The following is a 25,301-nucleotide window of genomic DNA, read 5'->3' as shown; positions in this document are numbered from 1 at the left end:
AGAGATTTTCTTCTGAGAATGTTGGTACTTGCAGACTACTGCATTGTTTTTAAGGATTTAAAATTGAATCATCATTCAAAGCCTGTACCATTATTTTGGTCGCTGGTAATATTTTAGCATTTCTCATAAAACAGCGTTTGTACTTAGGTTATGCCGAATTCTTTGATGTTTGCTAGTGGCCATGTAAGATGTGACTGCGCTTAACAGAATTTCTTCCTGCAGTGCTCAGCTAAAAGGTAGGCAGCACTGGTGGTTCCACATTAGCCAGGCCTTGGTAGTTGCTATGGTATAAAATAAAAATAGGTAAATGAGTAAAATAAAACACTAAAAACCCTAAAATCAAATGGGCAGCAGGCACCTCAGCTTTTCTCAAACTTTCTATCACTGTCTTTCCTCTGTCATTTTCTTTTTTTTTTTTTTTTTTTTGAGACGGAGTTTCGCTCGTTACCCAGGCTGGAGTGCAAGGGCGCGATCTCGGCTCACCGCAACCTCCGCCTCCTGGGTTCAGGCAATTCTCCTGCCTCAGCCTCCTGAGTAGCTGGGATTACAAGCACGCGCCACCATGCCCAGCTAATTTTTTGTATTTTTAGTAGAGACGGGGTTTCACCATGTTGACCAGGATGGTCTTGATCTATTGACCTCGTGATCCACCCGCCTCGGCCTCCCAAAGTGCTGGGATTACAGGCATGAGCCACCGCGCCCGGCCTCTTTTTTTTTTTTTTTTTTTGTTTTTTTTAAGACAGAGTCTTGTTTTGTTGCCCAGGATGGAGTGGAATGGCATGATCTTGGCTGACTAAAACCTCTGCCTCCAGATTCAAGTGATTCTCCTGCCTCAGCCTCCTGAGTAACTGGGATTACAGGCGCCCACCATCATGGCTGGTTAATTTTTGTATTTTTAGTAGAGACAGGGTTTCATCTTGTTGGCCAGGCTGGTCTTGAATTCCTGACCTCAAGTGATCCACCTGCCTTTGCCTCCCAAAGTGCTGGGATCACAGGTGTGATCCACCGTGCCTGGCCCCTGTGTCATTTTTTAAATTTCTTCCAGTTCCATTTTTTTTGTTTTTTCTCGTAGAAATAGCTTGGCATATGTAGGATTTTACCCGAAAGCGATATAAACACTTCAGCTGCTTTGAGCAAAGAGGAACCTCTGACACGCTATTTAGTTATTCTCTGTATAAAGTTGGAATTAACGGTTAAGCTATAAAAAGTACGCGGTTTCTTTAAACCAATTCTATGTTGTTACATTATTGTGTTTTTGTATTTACTGATGAAGGCTGAGAATGGAGTGGAGTGCAGATAAAGGAGTTTTCTCTGTAGCATGCTTTTCCCTTTTATATTTTTGGTTACCATAGCATCCTTGCTGGAGAAGGCAAAGTATTTTCCCAGCCCTATATCTCAAGGTATCCCTGGCACTTTCCAGCGTTCTCTCTACATCATCCTACACTTGACCCTTCTTGTGTGGGGAGGAGGGTTTTTGGTGGAGGTGGGATGTGGTGCAGAGGAGATAGGGAGCGCTTTGCTTCCCCATGTTGGCACTTCCTCTGTCCTCTTTTTTTGCTAGCATGAGTCTTATTTTTTATTAAGCCTTCCTCCTGTTCCCCACTGTATTGAACAGATGTTTAGATTTTGGTGCTAACTGAATGTAGCTCCAGGAGTTGTAGTGCTGTGTCCAAATGTCTATCAGCATCACTTTCCCCCATATTTGATTATAGTATGAAATTGAGCTATAGCAGTTTCTGTTCTGTGCTAGGTATTGGAAACATACAAAGAAATCCTATGAGGTCCCTGCCTTGGAAGGGCTCGTAGCCTAGTGGGGTGATGGGGAGACATGGGAACAGATAAATACATGATGGGAGTGTGGGTAGCATGGTACATGAGTGCCAGTAGGGAGCAATGCCTTCTACTTGCAGGAGCTGGGAGAGGGATCTTTGAAGATGACATTTAAATTGGCTCTTGACTGATGAGCGAGGGTGTGCCAGTTGGTTATGAAAAATTTGGAAGCAAGAAAAGCAGTGTGTGCTTTGTCACGAAAGAGCAAGAGATGAGTGAGAGCATCATTGCAGTTGAAGGGTGGCATCTCTGTGGGGTGTGAGGAGATGAGGATGGAGAAATCAGGGCCTAGAAGACGTGCTTCTGTCTCAGGCCGCTGAAATGCATCAGGATAGATAAAAGAGGATCTGGTTTTTTTATAAGATGCTAATTTGGGAAGCAGTGTGGATGGTGGATGATGGATTGGAAATAGCAAGGGAAAAGTAGTGAGACACTAGCTGGGGGGCTGCTTTATTTAACTGTATTAGCCAGAGATGATGAGGGCTTCAAACAGAACAGCGGCCTTGAGTTTTTTCATCATTCTGATTTTCTTAGGGTTCTTTTCACATTTAAAAAATTAAATCCAAGTTGTCTTGTATGCCTCTTAGTTTTTAAAATGTTGTTCCGTGTTGTGTGGTTCCCAAATATGGCATTTTGGTGCATTTCTCAGTCCACTGTAAAGTGGTTCTATTACCTGTTCCATCAGGAGCGCGTCTCCTTCCTCCCAAACACGATTCCAAGGTGTCCGAATGTGCCGTGGCTCCACTTGCAGTTGAGCAGCACACTCTGCTCTTTCCTGGTAGACTGTGAGTTGTTGGAGGTATGTTTATGTCTGCCATCTTCACTATATTATGCCTAGCACCTAGGATAATGCCTGCCCAACAGTGGGTGCTTAGTAAATATTTACTGAGAGAATGAAAGGATGCACTTGGAGTAGCTAGAGGCAAAAACATCCTGGAGATCAGGAAAAGTATACATCAAAATAACAACCAAAGTTGAATCATGTGAAAGACTTATGCTCTAGTGTTTAGTTCTAGGGCCTGTTTAACAAGGTGCAGATTCGTGGCCTATCTGTTGTTTACATCCTTATTTACTCAGAGCAATTATCAGGTAGATATGGAGATCCAGGGTTCTTTGTCAGGTACCTGTAACCAGTGCTGCACTTGAAATCTGAGCAAAAAAGCAGTAATAATTTAAATAGAAACTCTTTGCATAGAAGTAGTTTTCAGGGCTCCTATAGACTTACAGCCTGTGTACTCATGCACTTAATGATGTTTTCTAATTCTTTTTATGCTTGCGTTTGATCCTTGCAAATATTTTAGTGGAGCTTCCTGATTCCAAAGCAGCAGTTTCCAATTGTTTCAAGCATGAGGATTCCTTTTAAACTTTCCGGGCTCCACACCCTCCTACAATATTATTTGTGTGTTTGGTAATTGTTGCCTGAGATAATACTTAATTATACTCAATAATGCATCCCTCCTCCTTTTCCTCCCAGTGTCTTATTATGAAACATTTAAAACCTATAGAAAAGGTGAAAATGTAGTAGAATGTTTACTTCTCTACTGTCACCTAGATTAAGCAGTTATGAACATTTTTCATAATTGTGATATCTATGTTTTATTTGCTAAACTCTTTGAAAGTAAGAGACTTAATATTTTAGCTTGCATTTCCTATAAACAAGGACAAATTTCTACACACCCACAGTCCTTTTCCACACCTAAGAAAATGAAGAGTACGTTCCTAAAATCATCTAATATTTAGCATATTCACACATCTTTAATTATTCCCAAATGTCCTTTGTAAGTTCTGCAGTTTCTTTCTCAAGCCCAGGATCTAGCCCAGGGCTGTATGTTACATGTGGTTTTAGTGTTTTGTAAAGTCTGTTGAGTCTGGAATAGTTCCTTCAGTCTCCCCTTTTCCATCGTGGCACTGACTTTTTGAAAGAGATCAGGCCAGTTGTCTTGCTGACCATCCTACACTAGTTATTTGATTCTTTCTCATGGCTGCCTTTTTGGAAGGGACTATTGATGAAGGAAGCTATTCTTTATGTAAGAAAGTCAGTCAGCAAACAGGGAAGATAGAAGTAGGAACTCAGTATTCTGCTACTTCCTATGAAATAATTATTGAAGGCAAACATATGAACACAATTAGCTGAAAGGTTTTCAGGAACAGAATATTCATAAAATGTCAAAGTATTACCCAACAGAACACTTGCTAATTGCAGTGGGGGAAAACATGACCTTTGCAATGGAGAGATTTGGTGCCTGGGGACCGATGGTTAAATTTAGCATCACTAACAGTGGAATGACCTAACAGGACCTGCCTCTGAGGTGCTGCTCTAAGAAGTGTGTGCCATCATCTATGAAGTATTCTTGCCCCAAATGCTTAATTAAACCTCTTCAAACCTTCAGACCTAACTTAGCGTTTACAGGAAATACAGGCTAGAGAAGCAAGTTGAATGACACCATGAGGAAAAAAAATCACACCATCTGGCAGTGCTTCTAAATGAATTTGCATTTTATTAATCACAATCACATTTACCTTCACCTGCCAGACAGCAGTCCGTATGCTCTTGAGACAGGTTTATTGAGCAGGCAAGACAGCATGGACACGATGTGTGGGCCCCTTGCAGTACCTGCTGCTCTTGGGGAAGCATAGAGCACAGTCGACTATACTTTCTTTGAGAGGGTCATGTTGCAGCTTGTACGGTTTCTTAATAAATACAGAAATTTAGCTCACAGATGTGTCAGTCTGCCACCTTTCCAAAGCACTGAATTCACTTAGTTAAGTATAAGGATGAAGGATGGAAAATTGATTATGCCCCAAGCACTTAACGTACAGGAGTTTATGTGTTTTGCAGTAGAGGGGTTTGGAAAGAACTGGAAAATTGGCACTGTTTTGTTTGGTGCCAGCCCACGATTAATTTGGTTTCTAGTTTTGCTATTCCTGACATTGGTCTTCCAGGAATACTCTAAGGTTAAGTTGTTTCATCAAGGCAGTGCATTTATTAAGTGGTCATTGTTTCAACTCTAATTTATTATTGATCTTTCAGGCCCACAGCAGCAGAACTTTTAAAATGCAAATTCTTCCAGAAAGCCAAGGTAACATGCTTAAAAACCCAAGTAAATCTGCTATTTTGAAATCACTGTGATTTATAAGTATCATATTTGGTGTTAAACTGTTGGGAATATTTGTTTTGCAGAACAGAGAGTACCTGATTGAGAAACTGCTTACAAGAACACCAGACATAGCCCAAAGAGCCAAAAAGGTAAGTGCCATTAGCCTTCAGGACCCTGTCAGAACCAATCCCCAGGGAAACGAAACCCGCAGAAAAATTGGAAAAAGATTTCCACATATGCAGGATATGCTTTTCAGAGGCTATCTCATTAGTGATTACTCAGATAACTGCATTTGCCTTTTTGTTATCTCAGCTAGTTGTTACATGTTTGGGTGTGGGAATAATGTGAATCTCAAATGATTTCTTTTTTCCCTCTGTCAGCTTTGCTTTGAGAAGGTCAGAAAGGAGGGGATGTGATGAGAAGTAAATAATAGAGAATAATAGAGAAGTAAAATATCCTTGAATATCTTTCCCTTGGGTTTTACAGAAGAGGCATGATCACTTTTTAAGTACAGTTTGAAACGATGAAGATAGAAAGCACAACTTTTAACGGTGGTTTGAATAGCTGTGAGATACCATTCTTTCCTCATAAAAGACCTATGGTCCCTTTTTTAGTTTACCTTATGTTAACTCAATTATGGTAATGATTAGCTGAAAATTTTTCCATTCTAGGTTTTAGATTTTTAAAATGGCATGTAGATATTTATTTATGTATATATTTTTCCAGAGACTTATTTATTTGTAATTACAGATTTCACTGTGGCATGAAACCTAATAAAATCTCTGGTTTGGTTTAGTTTGGTTTTTAAATTATATTAGCTATTTATGATTAAAAATATGTATATAGTGACATATTTTTAAAAAAGGAGGTTCTTTCCCACCCCAGAGAAAGCTGATATGAATCTGTGTTGTCTGTGCTGTAAGCAAAAATGGCAAAGAAATGTGCTTTAGGGATTGCGTCTCACCTTGCCTAGGTATATGTAAATATTAAATTCCAGATACTGCCTTTTCTAAAATATTCTGTAGAAAATGCATTCATCGATCCTTTAGAATTGTTTTAAACAGATTTTCAACTGGACTTTAAGAAATGTCCCACTCTGTGAAGATATCTTAGCTTCTCTCCTGGGCCAGCAGAATTTTGTGGGGTGGGCTGGTTTCTGGGCTGTGGCTGGGGAGGGTTGATGTGTTGACTTTGGAGGCATGAGCCCTGGTTGGTCTCTGAGGGAACAGGGAGTATGGAGCAGACAGTCCATCAGAGTGGGATATCTGACAGGGAAGCACAGAAAAGCTAAAGCTTCAGTTTGAGGCCACCAGAGTTTAAGGCCACCTATCAAAAGCCTGAAAGAGGAGCCTGGAGAGATTCCCAGGAGAGGTGGAGTCTCGCATGGGGTCTTTTGATCAAGTATTGAAAATGTCAGCCAGAGTCGAGAAAGCTGCTTGAAAGCCGTTAGCTTGTATAGTACGTGTCCTCAAAGGACTTTTTCTTTTTCTTATTTTTGGGTCCACACTTCTTTTGCTGTAAGTGTCATCCGATCTCATTCTGTTAGCTGGTCCCTGAGAGGTGTTTTCCAGGCTGCTTTCTCTCTGCAGCTTTGGCCTCACACTCCAGCTCCTTGTTAAGTGGCTTGCCAGCCTCCCAATCACAGTGGCTCCAAAGGGCTCACCTTCCCTCCCAGGCCTAACCTTCCTGTGCTCTGTATTTCTTTCCGAACCCGCAGCCCCAGAACACTGGGATTATCTGTGAGCCCTCCTCCCCTTCCTTTTCTTTCCCATGTAACTGCTCTCCACGTCTTCTCTGCGTTTCCCTCTGCTATTTTGGTTGAAACCATTTTCTCCACTATTTTTAACTGGTCAATTACAATACATTTCTAACTGTTCTCCCTCCATTCCTCCTTTCTGTTCTTTCTTAGGCATTTCTACAAGATTAACTTTCGGGTCACATCACTTAATTGCTCAAAAGTGGTTTCTAAAATTAAACCAAAACAACCAGAAGAGCAAATAAATGAAAAAATAGAAATTTAAAAAGTAGTTCCTGTCTCATAAAGGCCAAAATCCTTAGCCTTGAATTTGTGGCACCGTTTCAACTTCCAGACTTATATTCTAACCTCCAGCCAAACTGAACCATCTGTGGTTCCCACTGTGTAACCCATACTTTCCTTTAGAGCTTTTTGGAAAAAATGAAGAATCTGTTCAGGCTATAACCTTCATTTTTTTTCTTTTAAAAACTTACTTATTACATATTAGTGTGCTGTGCGTTCCGAGCCCCAGTTTGCATCTGTCTTAAACAATAAGCAGCTAGAGTTTTGTGAGATGTGATTTTTCAACCATGTCTTCTGCCATTTACTGGCTCTTTGCTTTTAGACAAACCTCAGGGTTTGTTCCGTCATCATCCCTTCAAATGCAAGGTGGCCCCACGGCTCAGTGTCACACAGAAGTAAAGCGAGAATGGCAACTTAGTTCTTTAAGCGTCTTAGAGGAGGGAGAGTAGCTTATTTTGATGTCATCCTGGCTCTGTAGTTTCATAGTGTTGGCTGTTTTCCCATCATAATTCTAATTTTAATGAGCAATTGGGTTATCAGCTACATTCCACCCCTCACCTGTAGGTTCTTTGGCATACACTGCGTGGGACAGCATTGATTATGGTACATTTCTTGTTCATAGTAAGTGCTCACAAATGTTTACTGACCAAATGATCACGTGCCAAGGAAGAGCCCTTTGAAACTGCTTTTTACTCATTTGAACCCCCAGAATGCTTGGCATGCATGTGTTCCTAGGATTCCTGTTAATAGCGGGCAATCTTCCCCTGATTCCCACTCTGGCTTCTGATTCTGGTAAACAACGATGGGAAATATGGGAAACTTTTCCTGCAGACATGGCTGCTAGGAAGTAAATGTTATTTTAATCACCCTGTGCAATGAAATGAAAACCTTTGTTGTAGGATTCTTTGCTTGTCTTAGGTGGTTCCAATGTAAGTTACTTTTAAAAATTGGTTCAGGGGAGTCGTTAACGTTATCTGTTGCTGGACTGCCTCGACTAAGATCTCTGCAGTTCTTCTCTTCACTATGGTGCCTCCCAGTTGATGCTGCTCTGGTTTCTGTGGTATAGATTGCTCCTCAGAGGCTACTTGTTGATGTTGACCCATTGATTTTTGTCTTACCAGTTTGCTGTTTTTCAAAGAGAAACAGACAGTCCATCAATAGATGAGTGTTTAAATGACAACTGGGCCTGTGGGCAGGGCTCTTGGGCATGGAGGCCACCATGTTGATTAGAAATTTGCTGTCATAAGCAGCATTTTCTTCTCTTCCTCTCTTCTGGTCACCAACATTGAGATAATTTTTAATGTGCATTTTTCTTTAATATGAACAGTTTTCATATATGAAGGAGAAGAGGGGCTGGTATTATGGCTGTTCTTAGAAAGCTCCACGGAGCCCACCAATGCTATCCTTTAGCAGGAGAGAACCAGAGGCCCATCGTACTCATGTGTGGCCAAAATGCGATGCTTTTGTTGGGAGCCACATAATTCCATGTGGGCAGGTGATCTGGTCTTCATCCAGATTGACTCCTCTAAATCATAAAAAAATAGAATGGAAAAAGATCGATGTGGCTGCTTTGTTAATTTAGTATGCAAAACAATTTTTTTTTGATGTGTGTGGTAATTGTAGAAATTGAGGATATTTATTTTCTTTCTACGGGCAGAATATTTGGTCCATTCTGGGTTCTTTTGCTGACAGTGTTGTTTAGGGATCATCTTGATTTTCTTTGGCTCTAATTTTTCTGTCTGTGAAATGGCTATTCTGTCTAACCCCAGGCATGTGGTGTAGGGTAATATAAGATTGGATGTTCCTGGACCTCAAGACACTATATATTCTCAATGAGAAGATGTTAATAATGACCCAGGAGAACAGAGCTAAGTGTAGCTGTATGACTTTATTTTTCAACTTTTCACGTGCGTGAGAATAAAAGGCTTCGTAGCCATCACTGCCTCTCCCGTGACACTCTAAGGTGCCTGTCTCTAGCCATCTTTTGGGGTTTGAAACCTTCACCATGTGGTGTTCCATCTTTTACTGTACTGAATTTACTAGGTGGGGAAGGGAGTCAGTGGTTCTGTTAAAATTGAATGTAAATGCTTAGGGCTGTGTGCATCTTCTTTATTTTTTGATTATAAAAATCAGTTACATCCTTTTCTTTGTAGTTTTCAGTATCCTGCTATATTTATCCATGTTTCACATCAACTCTTTTTATTTTATTAGACTTTAAGTTCTGGGGTACATGTGCAGAACATGCAGTTTGTTACATAGGTATTCACGTGCCGTGGTGGTTTGCTGCACCCATCAACCCATCATCTACATTAGATATTTCTCCTAATGCTATCCGTCTTCTAGCCCCCCCAGCCCACGACAGGCCTCTATCTGTCTGTGATGTTCCCCTCCCTGTGTCCATGTGTTCTCATTGATCACCTCCCACTTACGAGTAAGAACATGTGGTGTTTGGTTTTCTGTTCCTGTGTTACTTTGCTGACAATAATGGCCTCGTAATCTGTGTGCATCTTCTATAGGAACATTTAACCCTCAGAGTTGGCTGATGTCTAAGTTTTATATTAGTGATAACATGCTTGAGGCACCACACTCACACTTGTATTCATATGCTTTCTGTGGCTTTCTAAAACCAACCTAGGGGTTGGGAGCAGTGGCTTATGCTTGTAATCCCAGCACTTTGGGAGGCTGAGACGGGAAGATCACTTGAGGTGAGGAGTTCAAGACCAGCCTGGCCAACATGGTGAAACCCTGTCTCTACTAAAAATACAAAATTAGCCAGGGATGGTGGTACATGCCTGTAATCCCAGCTACTCAGGAGGCTGAACAGGAGAATCACTTGAACCTGGGAGGCCAAGGTTGCAGTGAGCCAAGATCGTGCACTGTACTTTAGCCTGGATGACAGAGCGAGACTCCATCTCAAAAAATAAAAAATGAAAAAATAAAACCCACATATGGCAGGACAGAGGGCAAGGGGCTTGTAGCTACGCAAATGTCTGAATGCTCACTGCTCAGCCAAAAAGCATATTGGCCATAGGAGGGAATGAGGAGGAAGAAATGTAATAGACAGTTATTTCCCTTCTTATGGTTGCCTGTGTTTTCACTGGAAGTAGATTTACTGGAGGATTATTGCTTGAAATTTCTTAACCATGAAATTAAGTAAGAAGTGATTAGTCATTATCAGCAGGAAGAAAAGGGTATCACATCACTGCCATCTTTGGGTGGAACCACTTTGAAGTAGAAAGACTGGGATGTTATTTGTGGGTCTCAGAATTTATTATATTAGGCTGTAAGATTGGTTTCATGCTAAGGATCCAAGGCCCTTGGTACCACTGAATCCACCGATGTGCTTAGGAATCAGTAGGCAGGAATATTTTAATTCACATTTATTTAATACAAGTGTTGAGAACTTGTCCTGTTTGTTTTTATTTTTATTTTTTATTTTTATTTTTTGAGGTAGAGTCTCACTGTTGTCATCCAGGATGGAGTGCAGTGGCATGATCTGGGCTCACTGCAAACTCTGCCTCCCAGGTTCAAGCAATTCTCCTGCCTCAGCCTCCTGAGTAGCTGGGATTACAGGTGCCCACCACCATGCCTGGCTAATTTTTGTATTTCTAGAAGAGACGGGGTTTCACCATGTTGGCCAGGCCGATCTCGAACTGCTGGCCTCAAGTGTTCCTCCCACTTGGGCCTCCACAAGTGCTGGGATTACAGGCATGAGCCATTGTACCCAGCCTGTTTTTACTTTTTATTGTAAAATAATTTTAGACTTACAAAAAAGTTAGAAAAATAGTACCAAGAATTTTTGTATATGTTTTCTCTTACTCTTTACTTTGAAACATTCCACAATAAGTTGCAGACAGAATGCCCTTTGCCTCTAAATATACTTTACTGGATACTTGCTGAAAACAAGGACACTCTGTTACCTAACAACAGTACAGTTTTCAAAATTAGGAAAAGAACATTGATGTAATGCTATTATTTTTTAGATTTTATTTGAATTTTGCTAAATTTGCCAATTTTTCCATTCATGTCATGTATGTGGTCCAGGATTCGTTTCAGAATTATTGAGCTGCTGTATCTCCTGTAGTCTCCTTTCATCTAGAACAGTGTTTCTTTTCACAGCTGTGACTCCTTTGGAGAGTATAGGCCAGTTATTTTATAGAATGTTCCCCAGTTTAGGTCTGTGTGATATTTCTGAATGATCAGATTCAGTTTATGCACTCTTTGATAGACATACCTCAGAAGTGATGTTGGGTTCTTCTCAGTGTGTCATATTAAGAGGCACATGATACTGATTTATTCCTTTACTGGTGACATTCACTTTGATCATATGCATAAAGTGGGACCTGCCAGTTTCTTTTTTGTAAACACAAGTATTACTTTCTTTTTTTTTTTGGAATGGAGTCTTGCTCTGTCACCCAGGCTGGAGGGCAGTGGTGCAATCTTGGCTCGCCGCAGACTCTACCTCTCGGGTTCAAGTGCTTCTCCTGCCTCAGCCTCCTGAGTAGCTGGGACTACAGGCATGTGCCACCACGCCTGACTCATTTTTTGTATTATTAATAGAGATGGGGTTTCACCATGTTAGCCAGGATGGTCTTGATCCCCTGATGTCATGATCCACCCACCTTGGGGGATTACAGGTATGAGCCACCGCAGTCGGCCCTGTTAAACACAAGTATTACTTCTTAATACGATGGATTTGTTTACATTCATTGATTACATTAAACATTAAAAGATAATTTTAATATATTTACTGTATTGAATCATTAATATTTTTTCAAGGAAACATACTTTACGTTATTATGGCTGCACATACGTCGGCTATGAATGACAGAATTCTATTAACAATGATAGAAATTCTGTGTATAAAGAACACATTGTTAGCTGGGTACCGTGGCTCACACCTGTAATCCCAGCACTTAGGGAGGCTGAGACGGGAGGATTGCTAGAGTCCAGGAGTTTAACACCAGCCTGTACAACATAGCAAGATTCTGTCTCTCCAAAAAAGAATTTAGCATGGTGGTGTACACCTGTGGTTCCTGTTACACAGGAGGGTGAAGTGGGAAGATTGATTGAGCCCGGGAGGTTGAAGTTGCAGTGAGCCATGATCACACTGTACCCCCAGCCTGGGTAACAGAGCAGGACCCTGTCACAAACAAAAAACAAACCCAAAATGACAGTAGCCTGGATAAAGAAAATGTACATATACACTATGGCATACCACACAGCCATAAAAAGGAATGAGATCATGTCCTTTGCAGCAACATGGATGGAACTGGAGACTATTATCCTAAGCAAACTAGCACAGGAACAGAAAACCAAATGCCACATGTTCTCACTTATAAGTAGGAACTAAGAACTGAATAAACATGGACACAAAGGAGGGAACAATAGACCTCAGGGCCTCCTTGAGGGTGGAAAATAGGAGAGCGAGAATCGAGAAACAACTTATGGGCATTGCACTTATTACCTGGGTGACGAAATACTTTGTACACCAAATCCCTATAACAAACCTGCCCTGAAACTAAAATAAAGGTTTTACAAAAAACCAAAACAATACAAACCACTTTGCTAGCAGATCTAGGCAGGAAGTGGAGGTGCACCTGCTGCCCAGTCTCTATGCCTGGTCTGGAAGCAGCAAGAGCTAGAGCTATATCTTTTATTGGGTCAGCTGCCTAATCTCTCTGAGCCTAACCTATAAGCCAGAGCTGACAATACTTACATTGTGTTGCCGTGAGGATGAGAGATGGTCTGTGCAGGATGTCTGGTGCTGTGTTTGACACGTAGCTGTGCTCAGTTAACAGTGGCAGTGTGATTGTCATGTAAATGAGAATGATTATTGTGGTTATGGAAGACTGGACATTTTCGAAGTATGTAGTGAAATCAGGAGTGAACAGAATGTCCTGAAGGTGGGGTGCAGATGGGCAGTGAAGGTTGTTTCTGCATTGCCGTTACTTTGGATGAAATGGAGGAAAAGCCTATGGCTGCCTACAGAAAGAAGGAAGAGAATTACAATAGGTGGTTCATTGCCATTGCCTATTCACCTGTCTTCATGTTTTCCTTTCTGATTCATCAAGGTGTTGGCAATGGGTGAGACCCAGGGCTTTCTTTCACTACAGCAAACCCTCCCTGCCCTGGGAAGGGGTGTGTGTATGTGAAGAGCCCTAGAGTAGTAAGAATTGAATGCAAACACAGTCAATATTCTTTCACAGCTTTTAGATCACTTTCACATATGCTTCCATATTTGTCCCAAACAATTGTTCTTGAAGATGGGTAGAGCAGGTGTTATCGTCACAGTTTACAGATGGAAGTGTGAGAGGTAAAAAGGACCTGCCCAAAGTCACATGGGCAATAAGCAAGAATGAACTCCAGTTTTCACTCTCAATCTGTGCTCTTTCTACCAAATCGTATCTCAAAATAAAGAAGAGAAGGGAGAGGACAGCAAGAAAATATAGAATCAGAGGGTAGGCAGAGTTAAATGGCATTCGCAGGAAAATGGGAGTGCATTTGCCATTCTCAGAGTGAGTTGGCCACCATTTAGCATGTGTCAGGAGGATGTCCATGCCATTCACAGGCTCTCGGGGATGCTGCAGGCATCATTACAGGAATCTGGGAAGTTTGCCAGGGTTCTAGCAAGTGTAGAGGGAAGGAGGTGATGAAAAGGCTTTGGAGATTCTGATGGAGAGAAAGATGACTAGTGAGAGTTTGGTTAGCATCGACAGTTGTTAGATACCCATCAGAAGCTCAGCTTCTCACTCATGAAGTGGCAAAGGTAATAATAGCTATGTTTGGGAGGACTAAATTAGGTAATACATAATATACTAGTGGTTGGGACAAAATAATAAGTGGCACAGTTTATTATAGAAAATTTTATTTTTATAATCACATATCTTGCTTTTATTGCTACATTTTTGTTATTATAGTCAAGATTGTTTTTGTAAACATTATTATTGCCGCCACAGCTATGGGCATCACTGCTGCTGTTCCCATTTCTTCTGCTGCTAGAACAGCTGCTTCCATTACAACCACTGCCACCAGTAGAGGGCACTCAGGGGCACGTGATACAAGGACATAGCACAGTGAAACTCACCTTTCTGTGGAGATTGCACAAACATCACAAGACATGCAAAATTCAAAGAGTAATAGGGAATAAGTGCTTTGGGATGTGGGCATAGCATCTGTGCTACAACTATGGGAAAGATCATGAAGCTGGTTGATGGGGGACATGCGAAGGGGGAAGAGAGAAAAATAATATTTTTTGTCCTGCTAGATGCTTACTTCCCATTTTTCTCAATTACTGCAGCCTTACAACAATCGATAAAGTCCTGAGTATAAGATATGTTGTATAGGATGGTCCAGAGGATGAGACATGTTAGACTATTAAGAATGATTTTTTTAAAAAGCTATAAATACTTTGAAGTATCAGCAGAAAAGGAAAAACCAACTGTTAAAAGTAAATTAAGCGATCCCTAAAGGGTTACAGGATTTTAAAATTGAGAAGGACCATAAATATCTCCTTGTTTGCCATGCTTCCGTGTACAGACTTGAAAATTAAGGCCTAAGGAGGTTGAGCCATAACTAAGGCCAACTGTATCACCACGTCCTAATAGAGTCTGAAGCCAGTATCCCACTTTGCTGCCATTCTTTTAGTTGATAAAGAGGGAAAATTACTCTGAGTTTTTACAGAATTGCTTTTTTCCCCTTTTGGAATCTTATAATTAACTTATAAAATATCAAAGGTTATGCATTATCATTAAAGCAGAGAAGAGAGGGTGATTTCAAATGTTTGATGAGCGGATGTTAGTTTTGTTCCAAGTTTCCCCAGTAGAGGGCAGCAATGGGTTTTAAGTCTGTGCCATTGCAGAAAGCTGAGCAAAAGTTTTGGCTTTGTTAAAGGTCTCGGACTTGGAGTTGGGGGATCAAAGGGATGTTAGGTCCCTACTGAGCCGTGAACACGAGACACCTCAGTCAGTTGGGGTGTTAGTTTACTGGGCAGGAGATTGAAGGGTGATGGTTTAAGGCATTTTCACTATTACTATTTTAAAGTTTCATTTTCTATTAGTAAATCAAAGCAATCTGACATTTGCATTTTATATAATTTGTGTCAGAAACAAACATGTCAGTTTTGAAGATGGGATTGGAGAGCTTCCAGGATTTTGTGGTCACAAGCTATTTTTAGAAAATCCTTTGGTTTCTGCAGTTCTCCTTAGAGTTGGGTAAGTAGAGGTAGACTATGAAGAGTCAACACGTACAATAATAACAACGAAGGAGAAGTGGACCTACTTGTGCAATTACCCTGCATATTATGGGTTTAATGTGAAATACTCCTGGTGATCCTGGTAGGCCTCAGTGTGCGTGACCTTGCCCCGCTTTGTTTCCTTTTCCCATCCTTGTGCTTAAAACTGACCATGTGCCTTGGGAACAATTCTGATTGAGGAACTCACGCTCACAGGGAGGAGGACAAGGATGGTTGAGGATGTTATTTTTCCTATTTTAGAGCTGACAGAACAGTAGGCCAGAGAGGTTAAAGTTATTGATTTAACTGGGGCTGTAACAGGGACAGGTGTTTGCAGAATCCATTGGTGTTTTCGCTGCTTTTTTATTTTAAGTGCATTGCTTTTTAGTCATTTGAGAAGAGTTCCTTTGGTCAGAAAAGTGCTTTTGATCACTAGGGGGTGCTATCAGAACAGTTCATTGTGTAAAAATCTGGACAGGAATTGCTTATAGTCTGTAAAAAGCCTTGCAGTCGTAGATTTCTTCCTTTTGCTCTGGGCCTGTGGCTTGACTGGTGTTCCTCCTGGGGGTGAATTAGGCAGAGGTGAGAAGAAAGAGCAATGGGGAAAAGCATCATATGGAATTACTTTCAAATGATTTGGTGAATTGAGTTCTTTTTTTTAAAAATCACTTATTCTGGGAAAGTGACCCTTTTCTGGTTGCCTTTGACTGGGAGCTGAGAGGATCCATTCTGGACATTGTAATTTGTTGATTCCTATTTAGGGAGAAAGTCTTTATATTTAGATTGATCTTTTAAAGACGCTGAGCCGTGTAAACTTTTACAGTCGTTGGAGGTCCACTTTTGGATATTTAGAAATAATGACACATCCTCTGAAATTATTGTAAGACGCACCATTTCTACAACTTTAGTTTGTAGAAAACTAATTGATACTGGAAATCACATCCAGTTAGATTTGTGAGGTCTGCAGTCATCAGACATATTATGTGCTTTCTTTTTGCCTTTGGGAAATTTGCGAACATTTCCCAAAAGCTTGTGTACCTGAGCTAGCTTTTCGGGAACTGAAGTGGTATATACGTGCTGAGAGAAGCCCTGACTGCCTGCTCCTCCTCCACCTGTCCACGCAGTGCTCCCCGAGCATCCTGGTAACCTGCTAGGTGCTGACTGCCCTTATGGTAGGTGGCCTTTGTTCAGTGTCTAATCCAGCTCCCTCTAATCCTAGCATACTGTTTCTTTCCTTTCTTCCAAAGGGAAAAGTATTTGGCTAGAGTTGTAGAAAAACTAGTATAAAATGTCATCAGCAAATGCCTTTTTGATCTTGTCAGAGCTCTGATACGGTTGTACCATCTTTTCTTCCTGATTGAAAACTCAGTGGCTTCTTGTCAATAATAGGTTAAGATACAAGTTCCCGCCACTTGGAGGGAAGGGATAACTCCAGGGTCCCATGATCTGTGTTTCCAGGCTTTCTCTCAGCCATGGGCCACCTCGGGCCTTCGACATACCTTTACCAAATTAGGTGTGTTCCATCATTGTACGTTTCTACCAGTACGCTACTGCAATCCCCACATGCACCATGAACAGGTATGTATAGTCCTTCTGTTTAGAAGGCCTCTCCCTACCCTGGTGCCTCTCCCAGCCCAGCACCTCTTCTGTGAAGCTTTTTGATACCAGCTTCCCCACACCCCAGGAGGTTCATTAGTCTGTTCTCTGTACTGCTCCTTTCCTTGAGCTTAATTCTGTTGTTACACTTAGTGTCATTTACATCTTACTTTCTGATACTTTAGCCTTCTGTAGCCCACTATGAACTCTTGTGGAGCATGTATGGTGTCCTTTTTCTCCCTGTATCCCCACTACCCCACAAAATATTTTGGTCAGTTAGTAACTGTTTTTCAAATTGAAGTTTAGCAAGCCAGATGGTGATGAGGATAGACTTTATGGGAGCTGGTGTGAGAGTGCAAGGGGAGGTAGAGGGAACCTACTTTTAGTTGTTTTTTTTTTTTTTTTTTTGAGACGGAGTTTCGCTCTTGTTACCCAGGCTGGAGTGCAGTGGCACAATCTCGGCTCACCACAACCTCCGTCTCCTGGGTTCAAGCGATTCTCCTGCCTCAGCCTCCCGAGTAGCTGGGACTACAGGCATGTGCCACCTTGCCCAGCTAATTTTTGTATTTTTAGTAGAGACAGAGTTTCACCACGTTGACCAGGATGGTCTCAATCTCTTGACCTTGTGATCCACCCATCTTGGCCTCCCAGAGTGCTGGAATTATAGGTGTGAGCGACCGCGCCTGGGCTACTTTTAGTTTTAAAGAAGAGTGATTAAGATATTTTTGAGCTGGTGCTGTATTCTTGTATTTGAAATCCAGGACTCAGGGTTTAGCCAACACTAGATTTAAAATCAACTTTGTTAGCACCAGCTTGTTGAGAGTCTTGGGTAAGCCATGAACTTGATTCACCTTTGCCACATTATCATTGAATAGAATGGCTCGATTTTTATTATGTAATAATTGTGAATTATGCACTTTGCATTATTTGACAACAAAAATGTAGTCCCTACCGCTAGGGATATATTGTCTATTATCATTTTCTTCTCTGAGCCAGATGCGCACAAGTTTTCCTGTTACCTGAAGCTGCATTTAATTAGGAAGATATTCCCAAACTAACTGTAAATTAGTTTTTAGTACTCTCTTCTTTTGGATTACCTGTTACTTATCTTCTCACTTAGGAGAAATAATTCAAACTTTTTATATCGTGATCCTGCAAGTCTTTAAAATGAGTATGATGTATTGGAGTAGGGAAGGTGAAGGAAATGGAAAGTCATGGAAATTTTATGCATCACGGGGTAAGGAAGGAGTCTATCATCTGTGGGAGGAAGACAAATGTTTACCCCTCTTCTCTGGCCTCTCATGTTGTGGTCATTCAATCACAGGGAATGTGGAGAGGCCAGCAGGGGGTGTGGTACATGTGTTTGAGACATCATTGTTGGAGGTGGGGGTCAGTGTGTTTTAGGCTAATCAAACTTGATAGACTTAACATAGATTCTGGACTCTATTTATTTTAAAAGGCCAGAAATATCTTGGTTTTAATTTTTTTTTTTTTTTACTTTGAAATTCAGTAGTTTCAAAACAAATTAAAATTCAAGGGACTCAGTTAAGGTTGCACTTTGATATAGGATTTTCTAAGCTTTCAATTGAATTACTTCTGACACATTCAAATATCCAAATACCAATTTAGAAGAGTGTCTAATCACTTTTAATTTTGCTCTTGACATATAGACATATGCAAAATAAAGAAGCCCTTGTACAACTTTCTTTCTTTCTTTTTTTTTTTTTTGAGACGATGTTTTACTCTTGTTGCCCAGGCTAGAGTGCAATTGTGTGATCTCGGCTTACTGCAGCCTCCACCTCCCGGGTTCAAGCGATTCTCCTGCCTCAGCCTCCCGAGTAGTTGGGATTACAGGCACACACCACCACGCCTGGCTAATTTTGTATTTTTAATAGAGATGGGGTTTCTCCATGTTGGTCAGGCTGGTCTTGAACTCCCGACCTCAGTTGATCTGCCCACCTTGGCCTCCCAAAGTGCTGGGATTACAGGAGTGAGCCACTGCACCCAGCCAATAGAGGAGCCATTGTACAACTTTCACAGCAATAATAGAGCTAGGAAATCCACACAGTAGCCTTTCATTTAACCCAGATTGAAAAGGCCAGTTGGGGTTGGTTTGGGTGAGGGGTGGCCTTTCTCTGTGACTTTGTACAAAGCTGTAGGACATAGATAAAAGAGAGAAAGGCCCAGAAGTAGCTCTTGGTCAGGAAGCTGGGACTATAAAGCCTGTGATTGAAGGTTAAGACCAAGCTTTGGCTCTTTTACAGACTCCAGCCAGCCCTGGCTCTACCACCACTCATGGGGTGACCTTGAATGGAGGCTGAGCTTCCCAGTGCCTTGTCTGTGACATGGCGACTGTTCAGTGGCTTCTTATTCTTCTTGGGTGAAAACTAGAATCTTTAACTGGGCTTCCAGTATTTGGCATGGTCTATTCCCTTCCTCACTCTCCAGCCTTGTCTTGCATTCTCCACCCTCTGTGCTCTGTTGTCCACTTGCCCCAAGCCCCTGTCCATGCTGCTCTTTCCTCTGTGTCAGCTCTTTTCATCCTCGGCAGACCTCAGTTTCAGCTCAAAGAATCATTTCTCCAGAAAACAAAATTGGAATCACGCCGTATTTACTGTTCTGCAATCTACCTGTGTTTTCATTTAAGATATAATATCTTTGGACATCTTTTGTGTCAACACAGATTAGCATAATTGCTTTTAATGGCTGCCTGAAATTCTGCAGGAATGACTATATTTAAGAATCAGTTTTTTCTTGATAGATACTAAATTGTTGCCAATTTTAAAATTGCTAACTACACTGGGATGAACGTCATTGTACTTGCATTATTGCACAAATGTTACCTATTTTGTTATGCCATTTCCTAGGAACAGGATTGCTTGGTCAAAGAGTATATGGTTTATAATTATTGACACATACCACCTTACACATGTTTAAAGTGGGAGGTATTCTGTTTCAGATCCGAGGCTGAGTCTCAGTTCCCTCATCTGTAGAATAATGTATTACTTACGTACACACCCGTGCCATGGGTGCATGCATATATATGCTTAGTTCAGTACCTAGCATATGGTATTTAATATTATTTATTTTTGGCATTGAAATGTTACTCATGAACATTTATTTTATTTCATTTTTTTCCTAGATCTGCAGTTAGCTGTTTTGTAGAGAGAATTCCAGATCTTCTGGCAGTTCTGCAACCTTGAGACTTTCAGTACTTTAGGAGAGATTAGACTATACCAGGTACTGCAAGCTAATTGACATAGAGCCTACTGTGTAGGTCCCAGCTGAGGGTCCTGAACTCTTGGGGTCATTAAAGGTAGTCAGGAGAAAGCCATTGGTAGTAAAACGTGTGGAAGCCCTTTCGTTCTGCAGTGTGTTCATGGACACAAACCGAGTGTGCAATGTTAAGAGGTGTTTTGCCCATTACTCTGTCACTGTAATCTCTTCTGTCCAGAAAAACAAATGATAAACCAGCTGCCTGCCTGAAAGTAAGACCAAGCCATTTTCTTCATCCCCTGGCTTCTGGTTGTAGATGGCTCGTTATGAGGTCTGATGTCAGCCATTCGTACGGTCCCAGGCATTGGTCATGACCAGTGTCTACACTGAAGGATAGCACTGCAGTTTCCATAATCCTTTGATCTTAAACATTCATAACTTTTAGAGTTGAGAACCCTATTTTTCTTTTTTCCTGAATCATTGCACTATTTTTAAAAAGAACATGTAACCTTAAGATTACAGCCTCACTGGCCCTGGGCTGGTTTTGAACCTCATGTAATCACATGGCTTCTCTGAGCCTCAATTTCCCCATCTTTCCAACCTCCAAGGGTTTTTATGAAGTTGAAATGTGACAGTTTATATAAAACATTTATGCAGATTATAACAGAGATTCCAGAAATGCTTTTTTGCCTTCTCTCTTCCCTCATTGTGCATCAGGGAACATTTTGTAAGGAAGGAATTGTGTATTATACAAGCAAGCGTAAGGAAGTATTTAAATGTCATGTGAGAATTGTCTTTTATTTTCTTAAGGAAATTACTGTCTAAGGTTAGTGAATTTCTTCCTGCTCTTTCATTCTTCCTTCCTGTCTCTGTAGAGCACAATCACCCAGCAGCTACAACCTTGTGCTTTAGATAAAACTGTTCTTGCTCTTCTGCCAACATACATAGTCCTAGAAGTTTCCTTAAGGACTGTGAATTACTGAAGCTTACTTGGAACTCTGCAATTTGTTTTTGTTTTAATTGTATGATTTCTGATTTCTTAATTTACTGATGAATTTTTAAGTTGCAATTAGAAAATTTCCCCATTGAGTATATTTTTTAAACAGTTAGAATGAATGCATTTGTTTGAACAAAGTAAACATTTTCAGTAATAAATAGCATCTGGATCAGCTCCTCTTCCTCTGAAGTTTTCAGTGATACAATGTTGTTTCTATGGAGTCTCTCCTGTTTTTCTCTTTACCTGCTTAAGAGATATTTGCCTGTCCCTTTTTTCCTGACAGAAACTTCATGCCTAGTTCAGTAGTTCTGAAACTTAATGTGAGATACCTGGGTCCTGTACTCACATTTTGTAGGTCCGGGGACAGGATTCAGGATGCTGCATTTTTAATAGACAAGCCAAGTGAGAGTGGTGCAAGTGATTGAGACAGCCTCTTTGTTTTGTCTCCTGGCTTGGGAGGAAGCCATCTTGCCAAGTTCACTTTATAGAAAAATAAAAATAAGAAAAGAACGATAGTCCTGCCTTTTGATTATATAGCTATAACAAAAATGTCTATATTTGACAAGCTACTTTCCTTTCTTTGCCCACTGGCTCACCCCACTGTCATTTATAATTCTCTTTTTTCACTCTGAATGCCACTGGAGTAGCCCTTCCTAGTTGTTGCAGGTAATATGTGTCTTATCTGTTAGTATTCCATGCGTCCTAGTTGGGTTACACCATGTGAAACAGAGCTGCAATATCTCCTTAAAGCATGGCCTCTTTTGGTATTGTTTGCTCATATATTCATTATTGAAGTGGGTATATCTGTCTCCAGTGTGCTCTCACTTTGCTGGCATTATTAATGTTGGAACTCATTTACCATCGACATTATGCTCCTCTCTTTGATGCAGAGTAGAGGGGTGTGTGTGATGTTCTAGCTTGTGGAGGAGGCAAGATGGATGAATGAGCCTTTGACATATCTTGGTATGGATATAGAATGGTGTGGAGAGTTTCTATTTAGACAGTGAAGAAGATGGCTGGGAAAAAGTTTAGGGGTCATTTTATAGGAGAGTTTCTAATGAGGGAAGCTGGCCAAAGATGAAATAAACTGGAATTATAATCATAAAGGATATCTAGAACTAGAAGATAGCCTATTTGTCCTTTGAACCAGAGCTTCCGACCCAGTGGCCAGAGCACACTGGTGAACAGTGAGTAGGTATAGCTGAGCCAGGATAGCAATCTCCTCATCCCTCAGGGCAACTGGATGAGGCCTGAGATGATTGACATTCTGGGGCCAATTGCTGTGAATCACTTCATCATTTGATTCTTGTATGCTGTATAAATATTATCATTTTCTGTGTGTGCCATGAGGTAGACAAAGGTGGTAACACAATGGTCCAAACTGCTGGTATTAAAATTCTGTGAACCATTAAAACAGTCTTACTGGAAGTTCAAAATTTTGAATATAGGTGTTGTATTAGTTTGTTTTCACACTGCTATAAAGAACTACCTGAGACTGGGTAATTTATAAAGAGAAGAGGTTTAATTGACTCACAGTTCCACATGGCTGGGGAGGCCTCAGGAAACTTGCAATCATAGTCGAAGGTGAAGGGGGAGCAAGGCACGTCTTACATGGCAGCAGGAGAGAGAGAGAAAAGGCTGAAGAACCACACGCTTATCAAACAATTAGATCTTGTGAGAACTCCTATCATGAGAATAGCATGGAGGGAACTGCCCCCATGATCCAGTCACCCTTCCGCCAGGTCCCTCCCCTGACCCATGGGAATTACGATTCAAGATGAGATTTGAGTGGGGCTACAGAGCCAAACCATATCAGGTGTTTTTGAAGAAGCTTGGGAGTTCAGAGAGTCCAGCGTGAAGGCCCCTGGTCTGAGCCTGTCCTCTTGGAGCAGAGAGGAGATACTGACTTCTGTGGAGATTGAACGGACTTTTAATACATGACTAAGACTTGGATTTCCACTTTTTGCTCCTAGTTCAGTGCTTTTATTTTCTTCTTTAAATGTTGCTTAAGCTGAAGGTAGATAATAAGAATTAATGGATTGTAAGTTAACTGAAGAGCAGGGACCATCCTAATTGGTCCGCTGTCTTTAGTGTTTAGCATGATGTATGGCAAAATAGTTGCTGAGTAGTTGTAGGTCAGGTAGATGACTGTGATGGGACTTATTTTGTCCTTATGGGGAGGTTGGGCCAGATGTGTTTCAAGCTTCCTCCAATAAAATTTCAGTGAGGTTTTTACAATTTATCAGTGTTTGGATGGAGGGTGGGCAGATATTTTCTGTTGAGATTGAGAATAGCAAAAGCTCTTACATTGCATATCACATTTAAGCTTCCAAGAGGCTTAGGAAGTACAGAGGAATTGGAAAGTGGAATTCAAATTGATACTGAAAACTTCTCTTTGAATTTATAAGGAGAAAATTGGAATGAATTTTGCTTGTTTTAGAGTATTTTTCCCCTCACTGTATACATGTGAGAAGTAAAATAAGTTGGGTTAGTTTATCAACAGCACAGAAGTAAAGTGAAGATCCTAAAATCAGCTAGAGAGGTAAAACAGATCACCTATCAGGAAATAATAACTAGAATGACAGCAGGTATCTCAGTAGCAACAACCAGTGACTGAAGACAGAGGAATAACTTGATGTCTTCAAAGTACTGGGAAAAAATTAAAATTTTCAAGAATGAGGATGATAAGATATTTTCACATTAACAAAACAGAGAAAATTTATATTTAATGGGCCTGTTATTAAAAGAACTTTCAGGAAGAAGGAAAATGAAAATTAGCAAGCTAAACATCTAACTTGAATTAGAAAAAACAATGTTAATCTGAAGAAAGTGGAAGGAAGTTGATAAAGGTATGAACAAAAATTAGTGAAATTTGAAACAACCAAAAGGATATTACAAATAAATTATAGCTTCAACAGAGATTTTTTAGAACCCTATAATAAACTATGGATTACTGTATGCCAAATGTCTAGACAAGATGGATAAATTTTAACAAAACACAGCTTACCAAAACTGAGACAAGTGAAAAAATAGAAAGCTGAGTGGTCCTTTGAGATCAAGTTATTATTATTTATAGTATGTTATTAAGTAAATCCAACAAAAGGTATATAAGAATTTTAGGTAGAAAAAGTATAAAATTTATTGGAAGACATTGAAGAAAACCTAATAAATAACAGAAAAACTATGCTCATGGACAAGAAGACTCAATATAGGAAGGAAGCCATTTATCCCCAAATTGATTGATAGAGTAAACACTGTTCCAAATTAGACTTTCTACAAAGATTTTTGAGAAACTCAACTGATTCTAAAATTTATTTGAAGGTTTTAGGCTTAAGAATATACAGTGTAGCCCAGTGAGACATTGTGATATTAGGGATAGACAAATAAAGGGAATAAAATAAGCCAGAAGCAGACCTTCAGGTCTAAGGAAAACTGGATGTATGTCAGAGATGTATTATAAGGAGCTTATAATACATCTGTGTGGAAAGGAGGGACTATTCTATTAAGTAAGAGTTCTGGGGTGAGATATATATCTGTATTATTGCCAGGACACAGTGGCTCATGCCTCTTTTCCTGGCACTTTGAGAGACTGAGGCAGGACTATCACTTGAGACCAGGAGTTTGAAACTACCCTGGGCAACATAGTGAGACCCCGTCTCTACAAAAAATAAAAAATCAGCCATGCATGGTGGCATGTACTTATGGTCCTAGCTACTTGGAAGGCTGAGGCTGGAAGACTGCTTGAGCCCAGGAGTTTTAGGTTACGGTAAGATCTGATCACAACATTACACTGCAGTCTGGGTGACAGCGCAAGGAGGGAAACTTGTCTTCAAAAATAATAAATAAATAAAGATTTTAATCTCACACCATACTTACATATAACGCCATTCCTAACAAATTAGAACCTTAATGTAACAGGCAAAACTTTAAAATGTTTAGATAAAGAAAACCTATTGCTTTGGAGCTCAGGTTTTTAAAAATAAGAGTCAAAGGGTCTATCTATAAAAGAAAAGACTGTTAAAGTGAACTCTCCTTAACTGAAATTAAGGACAACTGTTCATCAGAGGACACCATTAATGTAATAGAAAGACAAACCTAAAGCTGGGAAAGACATTTTTAAGACATACAGCCGACAAATGATTGGCATCTAAAATAAAGAACTTCAAATCAGTAGAAAAATGAACATAAACCCCCCAAAACAGGTATTTTCCTGATAAAGAAGCACAAATGGCTCAGGATTATATCAAAGGTTGTGCAGAATCATTAGTATTTAAGAAAATGTATATCAGAAAA

General features: G+C 40.4%; 1 protein-coding gene across 1 annotated transcript in view; it reads left to right on the top strand.

The window, feature by feature from the left end:
* STK39 (serine/threonine kinase 39) overlaps nt 1-25,301 on the top strand; it is a 317,234-nt gene that overhangs the window by 113,140 nt on the left and 178,793 nt on the right. The window contains exons 9-10 of the mRNA XM_032286623.1: nt 4,862-4,910; nt 5,012-5,077. Coding sequence (XP_032142514.1) covers nt 4,862-4,910; nt 5,012-5,077 — 115 coding nt within the window. The remainder of the gene's footprint in view (nt 1-4,861; nt 4,911-5,011; nt 5,078-25,301) is intronic.

This window comes from Sapajus apella, unplaced genomic scaffold, assembly GCF_009761245.1.
Source record: "Sapajus apella isolate SASKATOON/1434 unplaced genomic scaffold, GSC_monkey_1.0 scaffold18, whole genome shotgun sequence".
NCBI classification, from domain to species: Eukaryota; Metazoa; Chordata; class Mammalia; order Primates; family Cebidae; genus Sapajus; species Sapajus apella.
This window is presented reverse-complemented; position numbering and strand designations above follow the sequence as displayed.